This window comes from Callospermophilus lateralis, chromosome 1 (assembly GCF_048772815.1).
Source record: "Callospermophilus lateralis isolate mCalLat2 chromosome 1, mCalLat2.hap1, whole genome shotgun sequence".
NCBI classification, from domain to species: Eukaryota; Metazoa; Chordata; class Mammalia; order Rodentia; family Sciuridae; genus Callospermophilus; species Callospermophilus lateralis.
In genome coordinates this window covers 15,782,566-15,800,020 of record NC_135305.1, presented here as the reverse complement: position 1 = coordinate 15,800,020, position 17,455 = coordinate 15,782,566, and the positions used below count along the sequence as shown (strand labels likewise).

The 17,455-nt window shown below is 42.0% G+C and overlaps 1 protein-coding gene, 1 long non-coding RNA gene and 1 other non-coding gene across 3 annotated transcripts in view; 2 read left to right on the top strand and 1 right to left on the bottom strand.

The window, feature by feature from the left end:
• LOC143380029 (uncharacterized) overlaps positions 1 to 7,163 on the bottom strand; it is a 64,984-nt gene extending 57,821 nt beyond the window's left edge. The window contains exons 1-2 of the long non-coding RNA XR_013088583.1: positions 7,044 to 7,163; positions 6,151 to 6,239 (exon numbers count right to left, since the gene is read on the bottom strand). This is a non-coding gene — a long non-coding RNA (uncharacterized LOC143380029). The remainder of the gene's footprint in view (positions 1 to 6,150; positions 6,240 to 7,043) is intronic.
• A 419-nt stretch (positions 7,164 to 7,582) lies between these two features.
• Trnar-ccu (transfer RNA arginine (anticodon CCU)) lies at positions 7,583 to 7,655 on the top strand. The gene has a single exon. It is a non-coding gene; the product is annotated as a tRNA-Arg (tRNA).
• Positions 7,656 to 8,185: 530 nt separating this feature from the next.
• Fmc1 (formation of mitochondrial complex V assembly factor 1) lies at positions 8,186 to 13,519 on the top strand. Its single transcript, XM_076832765.1, has 2 exons — positions 8,186 to 8,439; positions 13,158 to 13,519. The coding sequence occupies exons 1-2, from the start codon at positions 8,302 to 8,304 to the stop codon at positions 13,359 to 13,361; spliced, it is 342 nt and encodes a 113-aa protein (XP_076688880.1). The 5' UTR covers positions 8,186 to 8,301; the 3' UTR covers positions 13,362 to 13,519.
• Positions 13,520 to 17,455: the final 3,936 nt, after the last annotated feature.

The window sequence follows — 17,455 nt, the reverse complement described above, 5'->3', positions numbered from 1 at the left end:
GTGTACGCCTGTGATCCCAGTGGCTCAGGAGGTTGAGGCAGGAGGATCGCAAGTTCAAAGCCAGCTTCAGTAAAAACGAGGCACTAAGCAGCTCAGTGAGACCCTGTCTCTAAATAAAATACAAATAGTGGCTCAGTGGTTGAATGCCCCTGAATATAATCCTTGGTATTCAGAGAAAAAAAAAAAAGTGGCATAGAAATTTTTTTCTTTTCTTTTTTTGGGGGGTTGAGGAGGGGCAGAGATTGAACCCTGAGGCACTTCACCAGGCTTTATCCCCAGGCTTTTTATATTTTTCTTTTGAGATGGTCTCACTAAGTTACTGAGGCTGGCTTTGAACTTTCCATCCTCCTGCCTCAACTTCCCCAGCCACTGGATTATAGGTGTGTGCCATCATGCCAGGCTAATTCTATAGCCTCTCTGACAGTTTTTAATCCTGTTAGATTTTTTTCTCACAACACTTCTTAAACTAAATGAGGGTTTGTTTTTGTTTTTCTTTCCTTCCTGACACCAACCAATTCTCCAAATCTCCAGACACCAACTGGGTGTCAATTAAAATCCAATTAATTCTGACATTAACTAGCAGAATTAGCATCAGATTGTTGCTGAAAGCTTGGTTTTTGTCCCCAAAGCCAATCTAATAATGAGAACATGGTTTTAAGAAAAAGGGAAAAGATTACTGCTTTGCTAGCAAAGGAGAAACCCAGGAGACTCCTGTCCCAAAGGCTGTGATTCTGCCCTTCATCAGGAGTAGGGTTTTTAAAGAGGTTTATCACAGAAAATGAGAGAGGCTATAGAATTAGATCAGGGAGGAGAAGATCAGGGAAAAGAAGACCAGGGAGAAGGTCAGGGAGAAGAAGGTTGGGAAAAAGGAAAAAACATGTAAGTTTCAAAGCCATAAGGGATATAGTGAACCCCTATTAGAAGACTTCACGGGTTTGAGGGACTGCCCTCTTTCACAAGACCTGGTCCAATTCCCAGGATTGGGTCTGTAGGTTAACTACAATCTGTCCAACATAAACACAATTTTTAAAAAAAATATTTATTTTTTAGTTGTAGTTGGACACAATACCTTTATTTTATTTACTCACTTTTATGTGGTGCTGAGGATTAAACCCAGGGCCTTCCGCGTGCTAGTGAATGCTCTACTGCTGAGCCACAACCCCAGCCCCAAACACAAACTTTTAAAAATATTTTTTTAGTTATACATGGACACAATATTTTCATTTATTTATTTTTATGTGGTGCTGAGAATCAAACCAGTGCCTCACATGTTCGAGGCAACACTCTGCCACTGAGCTTCCACCTCAGCCCCATACACACAAATTTAAAAATGTATAGGTCGAAAAAGGTTTGATAATTTCTTAGAAGGACTCACAGAACTCAGAAAAGTTATTTACTTACTATTACTAGTTTATTAAAAGGTTACCACTCAGGGCTGGGGCTGTAGCTCGTGGCAGTGTGCTTGCCTAGCATGCGTGAGTCACTGGGTTAGATCGCTGGCACCACATAAAAAAATAAAAAATAAAATAAAGGCATGCTGTCTATCTTAAAAAAAAAAAAAAAAAAAAAGGTCACCACTCAGAGCTGGGCATGGTGGCACATGCCTGTAATCCTAGTGCCTTGGGAGATTGAGACAGGAGGATCCCAAGTTCAAAGTCAGCTTCAGCAAAGAAGAGTGAGCCCCTGTCTCTAAATGAAATAAATACAAAATAGGGCTGGGGATGTGGCTCAGTGGTTGAGTGTCCCTGAGTTCAATCCCTAGTACCAAAAAAAGGTTACCACTCAGGAACAACAGCCAAATGGAAGAAATGCATACATTTCCATGGCATGGCTTCCATGTCCTCTCTGGGTACCCTATCCTCCACCATCTCAATGTGTTCACTAGCCCAGGAGCTTTCCAAATCTTGTTTAGGGTCTTTGTTTTGTGGAATCATACATAGGAACAAACAAACAATGATTAAAAGTCACTGGCCATAGGTGATTAGGTCAATGCCCAGACTCTCTCTATTCCCTAGAGGTTATAAAGTGGGGCCAGAAAGTTATAAGCTTCTAATCAAGGTTTAATCTTTCAGATGAGAAGCTCCCATCCTGAAGCTATCTAGATTCCCACTGAAAATCACATTTAAACAAAAGATTCTCCTTTTGCTCTTCTCATCCAGAAAATTCTAAGGATTTGAGGAGTTCTATGCCAGGAGACAGGAACAAAGACCAACTGTATTTCTTATTATATTGTACCAACAAGGCATGGGGGTTCCAGCAGCTTCACATCTTGGCCAAAATTGTTAATTTTCATGTTTTTTTATAGTAGCTAGTGGCAGAAAAATCTTACATAGATTATTCTTTGTATGAATGTGTGATAGGGCCACACTATTCAAGTGCTTGATGTTGAAAATAAGGTTTTAAAAAATTGCTTTGAAAATTAACATGAGGTTTTTTTTTGTTTGTTTGTTTGCTTAGTGGAGATCATGAATTACAAAACAAAAAACCAATCAACCAATCAACCAAAAAAAAAAAAAAAAAAAAGTCTTAGAAAGGTTATGTGAACCAGGCATGGTAGGTCATGCCTATAATCCCAGTGACTTGGGAAGTCAATGCAGGAATATAGCAAGTTTGAGCTCAACCTCGGTGACATAGTGAGGCTTTAAGCAACTTAGTTAGATTCTGTCTCGAAAACAAAACAAAACAAAAAACTGGGGATGTGGCTTAGTGGTAAAGCACCCCTGGATTCAATCCATGGTTCCAAAAAAGTTATGCAAATGGGTACGTGTTTAGAACACTTTTGTGTGTGAGTGGTTCTGGAGATTGAACCCAGGGCCTTGTGTCTTTGAGGCAAGCACTTTACCAAGTGAGCTACACCCCCAGCCCTAGAACACTTTTGTGTAACATAGTATATAGATTCAGAAAGTGTTTTTGCATGATCATATTTAAAATGTAGTCTTAATTAAATTGATAATTAGTACATGTAGACATTTGGTTATTTCATTTACATCCCTAAAAACTAATGTGGAACTGGGACACAATAGCACATACCTGCAATCCCAGAAGCTCAGGAGGCTGAGGCAGGAGGATCCTAAGCAACTCAGCAATTTAAAAGCCCTAAGCAACTCAGTGAGACAGTGTCTCTAAATAAAATGCAAAAAAAGGGCTTTGCATGTGGCTCAGTGGTTAAGCACCCTTGAATTCAATCCCCAGTACCAAAAATAAAATAAATATTAATAACTAAAATAAAAGACTGATGTGTTCATAGTCAAGTGCGATTGTGTACACCTATAATCCCAGCAACTTAGGAGGCTAAGGAAGGAGGATTGCAAATTTGAGGTCAGCCCCTAGGAGAGGTGGGGCAACAAGGTCAAGAAGATGAAAGGAAGTTGGGTCCTTGGGTGACATTTTAGAGCAGAGCTGCACGACTAACCTGGAATGACCACTGTGGACCATCAGAGAAGAGGGAAGGAATATTTTACATTATTTAAGTCACTGTATTTGATGGCTCTTTATTACAGCAGATTAATCTTTTATTTTTAAAATTCTGGGGACTGAATCCAGCAGCCCTCTATCACTGAGCTATATCTCCAACCCTTTTTTAAAAAAATTTTCAAACAGGATAGGTTGCCCAATTGGCCTTAAAATTGCAATCCTCCTGCCTCCTCTTCCTGAATTGCTGGGATTAGATGTGTGCCACCATACCCTCATACCTGTTTTAAAAGTACACACTTGATGATTTCTATTAGTTGTTTAACTATAAAATCACCACTGAAATTAAGACATTTTGTCACTGTATTTCATCATATATAAAGGAATCATCTAGTAAGTAGGTTTTGTGTTTGGCTTGCTTCACTTAGGGTAATGATTTTGAGATTCATCTACATTTATTACATTAATCATTAATTTCCCCATTTTTTTTTTTTTTTTTTGGTGCTGATGATTAAACCTAGGGCCTTGTGCATGCAAGGCAAGCACTCACCAACTGAGCTATATTCCCAACCCCTAATTTTCCCTTTTTTGTTGCTGAGTAGTAATGGACTGGATATACCACATTTTAGTTGTTCCTGTTTAGGGACATTAGGGACATTTTGACCAGTTTATTTCTAACTACTATTTGTATACCCAGGATGCCCTCCCACCAATGTTATGTGATTTCTTTTATATTCAGGCTTATTATCAAGTGGTCAAGCAGTCCCTAAGCAGCATCTCAATGCCTAACACTGATGTAGATGTTGTGTTGGTTTGCCAGACAGATTTTGTCAGTAAGGGGTAAATTGGTTGGATGCAGTGGTACATGCCTTAATCCTAGCAATTTGGGAAGCAAAGGCAAGAGAATACAACTTAGCAAAACCCTGTCTCAAAATAAAAAATAAAAAGGACTGGGGATGGGGCTGAGATTGTGTCTCAGTGATACAGTGCTTGCCTAGCACAGGCGAGGTCCTGGGTCTGATCTTAGCACCACATAAAAATAAATAAGTAAAATAAAGGTATTGTGTCCAACTACAACTAAAAAATAATATATATATATAAAAAAAAAAGGACTGGGGATGTAGCTCAGTGATAAAGTTTCCTTGAGTTTATCACTGATCTCCATGACCCCGCCCCACAAAAGGTGAGGGAATGACTCCATTGGACCCAAATGGTTTATTTACATAGAGAGCAAAAGCAATATAAAAGCATAGTGTCTGCTTCCCCTGTGCCTAGTCTGTTGCCAAAGCGTGGTCCTTTCCCCCTATGCCAATCCAATAAGGAGGACACGGTTTTGAGAAAAAGGAAAATGAAGGTTTATTGTTTTGCTAGCAAAGGAGAAACACAGGGAACTCTGGTCCCCGAGGCTGTGATCCTGCCCATCAACAGGAAGAGGGAGCATTTGAAGAGGTAATTCAAATTCTACATTTCTCATGTTTCTGCTGAATTGTAATCCACTTGTTAATTTGGGAGATACTCACTTCTGATATCTTCTGATACCATCCCCAATGTCTGAATTAGTTCCTTGCAATGGTAGGTGTGTACTCAAGGATAGATAAATCTGCCTAAAGTGGGGAAGAAAGGTAATCTTGTTTCCCCTGATATTAGGGAGGAGCAGAGGAGCAAAGAGAGAGGAAGAAACATGTCCATTTTAAAAATAAGTTGCAGTGGCAGAGCAGCAAGGGTTATATTCAAAGCATAAAGTAGACCACTATTACAAGTCCACCAAGACCACACTAATTAGAGGCCAGATCATAGCCCAAATGATAGGAAACCCTCAGTATGTGAATGGAGAGTGGGGAACATCCAAAATGCAAAACAATCTTCTGAAAACTGTTTAAAGGTATTGTGTCCAATATTGTGCTTTAATATTCCTTAATTCAACTAGGAATAGTAATCACCTGAGGGCACTGAAAAGCACAAACTTATAAAGAGACTGGGTTATTAACAGGGTCTCACATGTCACATGTTAAATCAATACAAACAGTTCACTCTTTTTTTTAAGAGAAAGAGAGAGAGAGAGAGAGAGAGAGAGAGAGACAGAGAATTTCAATATTTATTTTTAGTTTTCGGTGGACACAACATCTTTATTTTATTTTTATGTGGTGCTGAGGATCCAACCCGGGCCCCACGCTTGCCAGGAGAGCTGGCTACCACGTGAGCCATATCCCCAGCCCACGAGTTCGCTCTTTATATTTCTTCTGAGGAGTTTCTCTTTGAAAGGAAAGTGACCACAACACTTGGAGGGACCAAGAGATCTTTATTGCAGCAGTGCAAAAGAGGAGAAAAAGAGAGAGAGAGCAAGAGAAGAAAGAGAGAGCAATGGAGAACAAAAGCAAGAGAGGGAGACAGAGCAAGAGAGAGTGGCCCGGCAGGAGGGAGTTTTTATAGCCAAAATCTAATGGGGTCTCTGGGTCTGCAAGCTGCCTTGTTGGCACAAGGGGAGTTAAGGGTTCAGCCTTGGGGGGGGGGGTGTTGAGTGTTCAAACTTGACGCAAACAGGTGATAAAGGACCAGACAGAGGGTGGTTTGGGTGCATGGGTTATCCTGCAGCTAACGTTTGTTCAGCCTGCCCTGCAGACAACTTAGTTCAGCCTGTCCTGCACCTAACACTCTTCCCAAAGGCAAGATTACCAAAGCAAGTTCTTTTCCCAAGATCTAGACACAGGAACTATTTTTACTTTTATCTTCTTATCTTACCTCCTTTTTTCTCCTCTTCTTTCTTTACAAACCAGTAGTCTGTGAGCTAAGTGTTTTGTTCGGCATGTTGTACTTTTAGGGTATTAGTCCTATTTAGAAGGAAAGACAGAATATTCTAAAAACAGTTATCGTTTTTGATGAAAAAGTTTGTGTCTTCCTAGACCGCAACAACCCATGGAGGTAAACGGTGGCTGCCCTTGCACGGCAGGCGAGGTGACATACAGTTCACCAGTTTCCCAAGTCGGCTTCACTCACCCAGGTACCATTACTGTTCCATTTGTGCTTATTACCCTGCTCAGCAGCTAATGTCGTGTAGCCATTAGGGCTAAAAGGTACGCCTCCCTTAAGGAGCTGACCGTCCTTCCAGAACTGGCCTGCAGGAACAGACTTCTGTTAGGCAGAGGGCCACCGCAGCTCTACAACCACAATAGTACAAGGAATAAACCAAGGGAAACGGGAGGCCAGAGGAGATGGAGTGCAACAAGCAGGGCCGACCCTTGACTACTTGAGTAAGTCAAAACCCCAAGGGCAAATAGGACTCTGCGCAAACAGTACAGGCACAGTGACTGTAGAGAGGTGGGGGAGAGAAGTTCAGATCCCTGGAGCAGAGGCTGACAAGAGGCGAACGATGGGAGATGGCGCCTGCAACACAAGCTAGGGCCGATTTAGGTGATGTCCAGTATGTCAATTTCAGGAAACTGGACGCTGTCTTTGGGGCAATGGAAAGCCACTGAGAAATTTAAAGGCAAGCGTCGCCGAGAATAAAAGGGACTTGTCCAAACTGTACAATTAAGGGCAGAACCCGAAAACGACTCAGCTTATTCCAAAATACTTCTAATTCCTAATGAATTAACTACAAATTTCTCGCGACCCCATGTTTATCGTTGACCCACCAATTTAAAACACAAGGCGTACGTTTCCCACACGTCCCTTGCTCTGCGGAAATGCCTCGGCTCTTCAACCGGAAGCAGAAACTGACCGCTGAGGACGCCGCCTAACGGCCTGCTGGAGCAAAACCATGCCCGAAAGAACCACCACGCCGGAAAGGACCAGGCTGCTTCCGGTGAGAGCCCAAAGGAGAAAAGCCTCAGAGGGCGGGTCTCAAGGATCAGTTTGTGCTGTGCGCCCGGGTCCGCGATGTCGCAAGCCCACTTTTGCGCAGGCGCGGGGCAACTGCTTTTGCGAACGCGTACCCAAACGCGTGCGTGCGCGCGCCCGCTCAGCATTCGGCGCGAGACTGCTGTTTAGAGGGTAAATCCTTTGAGCTGTAACTGGGCTTTTGTTTTCTAAACTACAACTCCCAGGATGCTTCGACCCTCATACTGATACTAGGTGTGGCTTCTCAGGATAGGGTAAAGATAACCTTAAGTGACGATGACGTAGCAAGGAGAAAAAAAATTGAACATATTGTTTGAGCGTCTCCCTTGCAGAAGCCCCAGTGGCCTAATGGATAAGGCATTGGCCTCCTAAGCCAGGGATTGTGGGTTCGAGTCCCATCTGGGGTGGTTGTGTTTTTACTTTACATGCTCTTTTCTCTTTTCTGAAACGATTATACCTAAGTAATTGTCACTTTCATTTTACTTTTTTGAAAAATGGAATAGTGTATGTGTGGTTTTACTAGCTGTTCAGCTACCGTTTGCAAGAATGGGGATATTTCACCTCCTTCCTCTGAGCCATAAGTCCCTTAAGGCTTTTGGGAGGTCCGAATACGTTTAATTTCGATACCCCTTCTAGATAGTGTTAAAAAAAATCTTAAAAGCGTGTTCCGTATCAAATTCTCATTCACTCCCGCCTAACCCACTTCTGAGAACCGTCCGTTGGTCAGCTAAAAACGTCTTTTTAAGTACGCAGGCAAGAAAAGACCTTTTTACCCTCGATCGGCCTTTCGCAGCGTTTCTGGAGGACCCGGTACCCAGTTACACTCAGCGGTCGCTTGCTCTTCTCTGGGTTCGTGAGGGCGCCGCTCGGTGTTCGATTAATATGGCTCTGCAGAAGAGGGAAGTGAGACCTTTCACCCTGGCCGTCGGCAGGGGGAGCCGGCAGTCGGAGTCCGACCGTACCACTAAGCATCTCGCGGGGGTAGCTGAAGGCGAGGGCGCTAGCAGTTGGCGTAGGGCTCCTTTCGGCTCCACCTCTGGAAAGGACATAAAAATGGCGGCCTTAGGGTCCCCGGCGCGCACTTTGCGAGGCCTTCTGCGGGAGTTGCGCTACCTCAGCGTGGCCACCGGGCGACCCTATCGAGACACCGCGGCCTATCGGTACCTTGTGAAGGCTTTCCGTGCACATCGGGTACGGAAACCGTGTCCCGGGAGCACCACGTCCCGGGAAGGAGGAAAAGGCGGGTCTGGGCGGGTGTCGGGAGCACCTGGTCTTAGGGCCTGCTGCCCCGGGCCCACCGTAGGGTCGAGGCCCGGCTCCCACCACAGAAGCCCAGGACCTGCTCTAGCTCCGGCCTAAGCCCGGGCGGCGACGCGGCCCTCCGCAGGCAGGGGTGGAGCCGCGCGGGAGGAGTTCATTGGCCGCTTCTGCTGCTTGTGGGGGAGGGAAAAGTCGGAAGAAGGGGAGCGGAGGAAATGGGGACCGGCTTGGTGTAGTGTCCCCACACTTAGAGGCACAGCGTATTCCCGGCACTCCCCACGCTTCCCCCAGTAGACATTATGAGAAGCAAACTTTGAGGCATAAAGGAAAACCAGTGTGGCGGGGAATGTTGGGAGCTTTCTGAAGGGTCGACAGTGTTTTACTTTACCTATGTGGTGTCCCCTGCACCCCTTAGGAAAATGATGCCCCGGGGAACGGTACGAGTGCTGTCAGTTCAGCGTGAGCTTGCTGAATGACCAGATACTTTTGTATTAAAACTTGTGTAAGCAGATAGATGTAAACATGTATCCCCCTTGGGTTAAAGCGAGTGGAAGACAGTTTCATTTTCAAAACGAAGCAACTGGGGCTCAGGGACATATACTTGAGCAAGAATCAGTACAGGGGGGCTGGAGTTGTGGCTCAGCGGTAGAGCACTCGCCTAGCACGTGTGAGGCCCTGGATTCAATCCTCAGCACCACATATAAATAAGTAAAGCAAAGATATTGTATCTAACTACGACTAAAAAATAAACATTTAAAAAAAAAAAAAAAGAATCAGTACAACAACTAGAATTTAGATTAGCTGGCTCCCAAAAATAATTCTCCCAATTGCTGCCTTTGGAGTTGTGGATCTGACTTGGAAAAAAGTTGCAACCAATCTCAGAAATAAAATATTATAGAATCGTTTGTGCTTCAGGGAATGAAGCCTGTTGTCATTGAGCAATGTGAGAAGGAGAGTTATTTTAACTGTTGAGTTTATGAGCTATGAAATTTAGAAAACAAGATCTTAAAATTAATCTAGTTTTTAATAGGTCACAATGTTAGATACTGGTGCTAGGAACTTGGACCAAATGCCAAGAATAAGATGTACATGGGCTGGGGTTGTGGCTCAGTGGTTGAGCGCTTGCCTCTCATGCATGAGGCCCTGGGTTGGATCCTCAGCACCACGTAAGTAAATAAATAAATAAAGCAAAGGTATTGTGTCCGTCTACAACTAAAAAAGTTAAAAAAAAAAAAAAAAGATGTACAGGAATCCTGTATTTTAAACTTACATCCCACCTTAGGAGCCATCCAGTGAAACACTGTAAGTATGGGCCTGAAGGATAAATTGGAATTAGCAAGTAAATGGGGATCAGGGAGAGTGCTGAAAGAAGTAAAGAAACTGCATATTTTAAAGCCAAGAAGCCTAACATAATTGAAGTTGAGAATGGTAAGTTTAGATTGCAGTTGTGGTGGAAAATGAGGTAGGAGGTAGGTAGGAATTTAAATTTTATTGTAGGTATAGCTGGGCTTGGAGGTACAAACCTGTAATCCCAGCTACTCAAGAGGATGAGGCAGGAGAAGCACAAGTGTAAGGTCAGCCTGGGCAATTTAGTGAGATGTTACTCCAAAATAAGAAGTGAAAAGGATTGGGGATGTAATTTGGTGGTGAAGTGCACCTGGGTTCATTCCCTAGTATTGCAAAATGAAAAGGCTAACTTTATTGTAGGTATAAGGGAAGGACATGCTAAGATTTTTAAGAGGTGACATGATTATTGTTGTATCTTATGGAGGTAACATTATTGCTCTTGAATGAAGTTTGATAGTGACTCTAAAATTGCTCTGAAATTCATGCCTGAAATTCTAGGGCTGGGGTTGCATCTCAGTGGTAGAGTGTTTGCCTAGTATGCCTGAGACCCTAGATTTAATATCCAACAACATGCAAAACAAACATAAAAATAGAAAGTTTAGCTAGATGTAGCAGTGTATACCTGTAATCCTAGCAACTCAGGAGGCTGAGACAGTTGCTAAGTTTGAATTCAACAAAAGTTAATTTAAATTTGATGTAACTAATGACTGCCATTTGACATATATGATAGCATATAGTTTCGTTTTCAGATTCTAATCCTAGATATTTAGAGAAAGAAATGGGATTATGCAGAAAATGGTGCCCAGGGACTAATCCACACATCCCCATATATGTGCACATCCCCACTATTTCTGCCCCATTCTCATAACCTTAGAACACAAAAATATATAAGCAGAGGACAACATACTACATTTCACTGAGACTTTGGAATGGATATGAAGTTTCCAGCTTGCTTTTTTTTGGTACCAGGGATTTAAACACCAGGGGTGGTGCTTAACCACCTTGCTAAATTGCTGAGGCTGGCTTTGAATTTGCAATACTCTTGCCTTAGTGGCGTGCGACACCAGGAAGTATCCAGCTTCTTAAAAGTCATTAGAGCCCAGATTTTTCAGATGGATAAGTTGTAAGAGAAAATTTGTTTTGTTTTTGTGCTGGATATTGAACCCAGAAGGGTTTTACCACTGAGCCACATCCCCATGAGAACAAGTTTAAGTACCATAAACACATGCATATTACTTTTGTATATAAAACTATCATTTTGTTATATTGAGGACAAGGTAGTTATTTTTCAGACAAAATAAGTCTTTAATTTTGAAATGAAAGGTATATGCCATATTAACCAAAGTACAGAAACAAAATGAAACAGCACTTTGTTTGAAGGGGAGAAAATTCAATATTATATTTCTTAGGTGGCATTAACGATCAATGACCTGATTGTAGTTCTAATCTCTGCCATTAGCTAACAACTGGAGTTTAGTTTCCTCATTTGTAAAATGAAGGAGTTGAAACTAAGGATTATGGCTTCCAGTATTAAAATTTAGAAATACTCAATTAAACACCTCAAGAATTCTGTTTGCTGGATGTACTATACATGCCTATAGTCCCAGCTGTTGGGGATAGGGGCAGGGAGGATTGCTTGATCCCAGGAGTACAATACCAGCCTGGGCAACATAGGCTCCCTCCACCCCAACTCCCCCTCCCCATTTAAAAAAAAGCTGGCTTTGGTAGTACATGCCTGTAATCCCAGCAACTGAGGAGGCTGACACAGGAGGATCACAAGTTCAAAGCCGGCCTCAACAATTTAGTAATGCCCTAAGCAATTTAGTGACATACACACACACACACCACACCACCCCCAATCTCAAAAAATAAGCTGGGTGTAGTGTCGCACGCCTGTAATCCCAGTGGCTCAGGAGGCTGAGGCAGGATGATTTCGAATTCAGCAACTCCTTGAAACCCTTTCTCTAAATACAAAAAAGGGCTGGGGGTGTGGTGCAGTGGTTAAGTGCCCCTGGGTTCAATCCCAGGTACCAAATAAAAATAATAAATTTAAAAAGGACTGGGTAGGGATATGGTTTAGTGGTAAAGTGTCCTGGGTTTAATCCCCAGTACCCAAAACAAAAAAAAACCCAAACAGTCTTGTTAAGGCTGAGGCTGGTGTGGCTCAGTGGGTTAGCACATGCTTATTAGCATGTACAGGGCACTGGATGCAATTCCCAGCATTAAATAAACAAAACTTTTTGATTAAGTGGAGGTCAACTTTCCTAATAAATGAGTATAGTCATGTCATTTGTAGGAAAATGGATGGAACTTAAGAGCATTATATTAAGCAAAATAAGCCAAAACCAAACTTGAAGTCAAAGGTCATAGATTTTCTCTCATATGTGGAAGCTAGAAAGAAAAAAAAAAAAAAGGTGATATTGGAGGATCTCATGAAAATAGAAGGGAGAGCAACAGAATAGAGGGAAGGGGATGGGGGAAGGAGGGGAGGAAAAGGGGAAGTACAGGGCAATGAAATTGACCAAATTATATCATTATATTGTCTATATATACAAATATGTAACAACATTCCACTATTATAATGTGCTAATAAAAAAACACATTTACTGCGAGTGCTCCTATAAATATTTTAATTATACATATATGCTTTTTTTTTGGTACTGGATTGAACCCAGAGACCTATCATTAAGCCATATCCCTAGCCCTTTTTATTTTAAGATAGGGTCCTTCAGAATTGCCCAAGCTGGCCTGAATTTGAGATCCAACTGTCTCAGCCTCCAGAACCCCTGGGATTACAGATGTGTGCCCTCACTGTGCTTGGCTTAAACAGGCTTTCTTTAGAGAGCAAATTGCACAGAGATAATAAGAAATGTACAGGGCTAGGGTTGTGGCTCAGCTGTAGAGTGCTTTCTAGCACGGGCAAGGAGCTGGGTTCTATCCCCAGCACCACATAAAAATAATAAAATAAAGGTATTGTGTCCAACTATAACTAAAAAATAAACATTAAAAAAAAAGAAAATAGAAACATGCATATTTGTAAATCTGTATAGTGGTGCAGCCTGTAATACCAGTGATTTGGGAGGCTGAAGTAGGAGGATCACAAATTGGAGGTCAGCCTCAGCAATTTAGTGGAACGCTGTCTCGATAAAAAATTAAAAAGGCTGGGGTGTAGTTCAGTGGTAAAGTACTCCTGGGTTAAATCCCTAGTACCCAAAATAAGAAGAAAGCTTTTTTATTAAATCTTTCTCTGTAGACCTGTATCTGTTGCAGGGGTGTTAACTCTAACCTTTCTGCTTCTCTAGGTCACTAGTGAGAAATTGTGCAGAGCCCAGCATGAGCTTCATTTCCAAGCTGCCACCTATCTCTGCCTCCTGCGCAGCATCCGAGAACATGTGGCCCTTCATCAGGAATTTCATGGCAGGGGTGAGCGCTCAGTGGAGGAGTCTGCTGGTTTGGTGGGTCTCCAGTTGCCCCATCAACCTGGAGGGAAGGGCTGGGAGCCATGAACATGGAGAAATTCCTTGGATGCTATCTTCATGTGAGAATTTAATCATTTCTACAATATGTATTTATCATTAAATTTTTTTAAAGTTAGGGTTTTTCTCTGCAATTTTGTTGACTGATTAATTAGGGGAATAAACTGGAGGTTTCATCTTTACTGTCAGTGAATTTATTGGACTTCTTATTCTAGGTATCACCACCTGAATTGATGTCCTTGATCTACTTTTAAAAGTTTCTCCTTTTTTTAATTTAAAAAGTAATACAAGGGGGCTATGGTTGTACCTCAGTGGTAGAGTGCTTGCCTTGAATGTGTGAGGCACTGGGTTTGATTCTCAGCACTGCATATAAATAAAAAAAATAAAGGTTCATTAACAACTAAAAAAAAAATTCAAGGTTCTGGGAATAGTGGTGCATACTTACAATCTCATTTACTCTGGAGGCTAAGGCAGGAGGATTCCAAGTTCAAAGCCAACTTCTTAGCAAGGCCCTAAGCAAGTTAGTGACACCCTGTCTTGAAATTAAAAAAAAAAAAAAAAAAAAAAAAAGGCAGGGGGCGCTAGGGATTTGGCTGAGTGATTAAGCACCTCTGGGTTCAATCCCTAATCCCCAGTGCCAAAAAAAAAAAAACCGCCGGTGGTGTGGGGGGCCAGGCGATATAGCTCAATTTGCCTAGCATGCATGAGATCCTGAGTTTGGTTCCCAGTAATACACACACACACACACACACACACACACACACACACACAAAGCTAAAAGTAATATAAGCCTGTTATTTTAAGGAATTCAGATGGCTTAAGCAAAATAAAAGCACAATTTTTTCCCTTTGTCCTTCCCTCTGTATTCCCATTACCAGATGGTGACCATTACTAATAGTCTAACAGTCTGATATGCATCTTCCCACATATTTCCAATGCATATACAAACAAAATTATATATTTTTAAAAAGTAACAAATATGATATAATAGGGTTCTAGCAGGAAACAGATGGCACACTCAAATAGGTTTATTTAGAGTTAAAGGGAAGTGAGTTGAATTAAGTAATGAAAAATTGAGGTAGGTGTGCTGTCACACACCTGTAATCCCATGATTTAGGAGGCTAAAGAAGGAGGATTACAAATTTGAAGTCAGCCTAGGCAATTTAGCTAGACCCTGTCTCAAAAAATAAAAAGGACTGGGGATGTAGGTCAGTAGAAAAAGGTAAGGTGAAGCTCTTAGGAGCTGGCAGTAGTGGCAGCGGCTATTATTACCTTTCCCTAGACCTGGTCTTTTAGGAACACAGCCACAGCTCAAGAGTAGCCCAAAGTATGATGTCCAGGAGAGTGAAGTCCAGGCAAAGGAGTGAGCATATTAACATTTATACCTCCTAGTCTCCACCTCAAATTGCTCTTCCTCTTGATCCATTTGGGTGAATAGTTCTACCATGTATTTGGCTAATTAAGTAAAAAGTTGGGCTTCATTTGGTATGCCTCTCTTCTTTCTGCATTCAATCATCCAGCAATTGTGCTTCTGAAATAGCTCCAATCACCTCCTCTTCCTCTTCACTGCCTCTGCTATAATTCTGGCAATGATAATCTTTTGGCTGAATTATTAAAATGGTCCCTTTGCTTTGAATATTCTTAATTCCTCAATTAAAGTTATTCTGAACTGGGCACAATAGCACATGGTGTAGTCCCAGTGCTGAGGCAGGAGGATTTTAAATTCTAAGACAGCCTCAGCAATTTAATGAGATTGTGTCAAACTAAAAAACAAAAAAGGCTGAGGCCTGGGCACAGTGGTACACGCCTGTAATCCCAGTGGCTTTGGAGGCTGAGGCAGGAGGATCTAGAGTTCAAAGCCAGCCTAGGCAACAGCAAGGCACTAAGCAACTCAGTGAGACTCTGTGTCTAAATAAAATACAAAATGTAATAGGGGATGTGGCTCAGTGGTTGAGTGCCCCTGAGTTAATTCCTGGTATCTCTCCCCAAAAAAGGGATGTAGCCTAGGGGTAAAGTGCCCCTGTGTTTGATTCCCAGTATCACCAAAACAAAACAAAAAATTGTTCTATCAGTTGACAATTTTGTTGTTTCAGTCCTGGGTATCAAACCCAGGGTGTTTTACTACTGAGCTCCATTACCAGCTTTTTTTTTTCTCTCCTTTCCTTCCTTTCCTTCCTCCCTCCCTTCCTTCCCTTCCTTTCCTCCTTCCTTTTCTTGGTAAATTGCTGAGGCTGACCTCTAACTTGCGATCCTCCTGTCTCAGCCTCGAGAGTTGGTGGTATTACAGGCTTGAGCCACTGTGCCTGGCACCTTTTTATTTTATTTATTATTTTTCTTTGCTACCAGGGGATGAAACCAGAGGGGCTTATCACTAAGACATATCCCCACCCCACCCCCTTTTTAAAATATTAATTTTAGTTCTAGATGGACACAAGATCTTTATTTTATTTACTTGTTTTTTTAATGTAGTGCTAAGGATTGAACCCACTGCCTCACACATGCTAGGCAAGTGCTCTACCAGTGAGCTACAACACCAGCTGTCCCCACCCCTTTTTATCTTGAGACAGGGCCTCAATAAGTTGCTGATGCTGGCTCTGAACATGTGATCCTCCTTCCTTAGCCTCCTGAGCTGCTTGGATTATAGACATGTGTCTCTGCATTTGGCACTGGTTCTTTATTTATGTCTCTTTTATGGCATATGTGACTTTTTCCTGGTAAAAGAAGAAACTGGGCATAATCTTTTTTTTTTTTTTTTTAATATTTTATTTTTTAGTTTTCGGCGGACACAACATCTTTGTTTGTATGTGGTGCTGAGGATTGAACCTGGGCCGCACGCATGCCAGGTGAGCGCGCTACCATTTGAGCCACATCCCCAGCCCCTGGGCATAATCTTTTTAAGACTATGTCTCATTCATTTTATAGTCTCAACCCACATAGCATATAAATAAATCAGTGTTTTTGAGTATATAGCTTAGCTCCACTCAATAAGAGGAGTACAATTTAAACAACAGAATTGATCAAAGTATTTCAAAATACTCTTTCTACTGGGCATGGTGAGAAAAAACAGTAGGCTGAGAAGCAAGAGGAATCTGGGTTCAAAGCCAGCCTCAGCCACTGAGATCCTAAGCAATTTACTGAGACCCTTTCTCAAAAAATAAAAAGGGATGGGATGTGGCTCAGTGGTTTTGCACCCCTGGGTTTAATCCTTGGTAACACAACAACAACAACAAAAAAACCCTCCTTTTTTCTAAGAAATTAAGAGATTAACATTAAAATAATAGTACCAAGAGGTCACACATTCATTCAATTGGCTGGATCAAAGAAACAGGTTTGTTATTAATATTATCTGAAGGTATTTTATTTGGATTAAGATTGAAGAGAACAAAAGGATTAGGAGGGTTGGGGTTGTAGCCCAGTGGTAGAACGCTTGCCTAGCACGTGTGAGGCACTGGGTTCCATTCTCAGCACCGCATATAAATAAATTAAATAAAGGTCCAGGGCTGAGGATGTGGCTCAAGTGGTAACATGCTCACCTGGCATGCGTGGGGTGCTGGGTTTGATCCTCAGCACCACATAAAAATAAAAAATAAAGAAGTTGTGTCCACCGAAAACTAAAAAATAAATATTAATAAAGGTCCATAAATAACTTAAAAATTTTTTTATAAAGGATTAGGATAAGATGATGTTTGATTTCCTATGTTATAATATTATACATACAATAAATTACATTTAAAAAAAAGATTTGAGGCATAATTGCCTAATGGTAAGAAAAATATATAATGGGAAGATGCCACTGCCTCAGATGCCACTAAGGTTCCTGGAGGTCTCTTCTCTGAGCACAGTCTTGGTTACCTTGGATGTGAATTCCGATCCTACCTCCGTGGTCAGAAGTCTCCTGTCAATCAACCATTGCCTGCACCACTATTGCCATTGCTGCTGTTTCTGATTCTGCTGTTGCCAGCCTAAGGTCACCTGGAGGTCTTCTTTCTGGGTGCTGCTGCCACACAAGAAACCGCTGCCCTGAATGCAACTGAAGCTGACACTGCTGATGACCCCCAGAGATTGCCTGGTGACACTCCCCCACAGCTGCAGTTGTAGCTGCCACTGCAGCCACTACTGCTGAC

Bases quoted from the DNA above. Each gene is read 5' to 3' on its own strand.
- Fmc1 (XM_076832765.1), top strand. From the start codon at position 8,302: ATGGCGGCCTTAGGGTCCCCGGCGCGCACTTTGCGAGGCCTTCTGCGG. The intron at 8,440-13,157 runs GTACGGAAACCG...CTGCTTCTCTAG, and splicing joins AGGCTTTCCGTGCACATCGG to GTCACTAGTGAGAAATTGTG.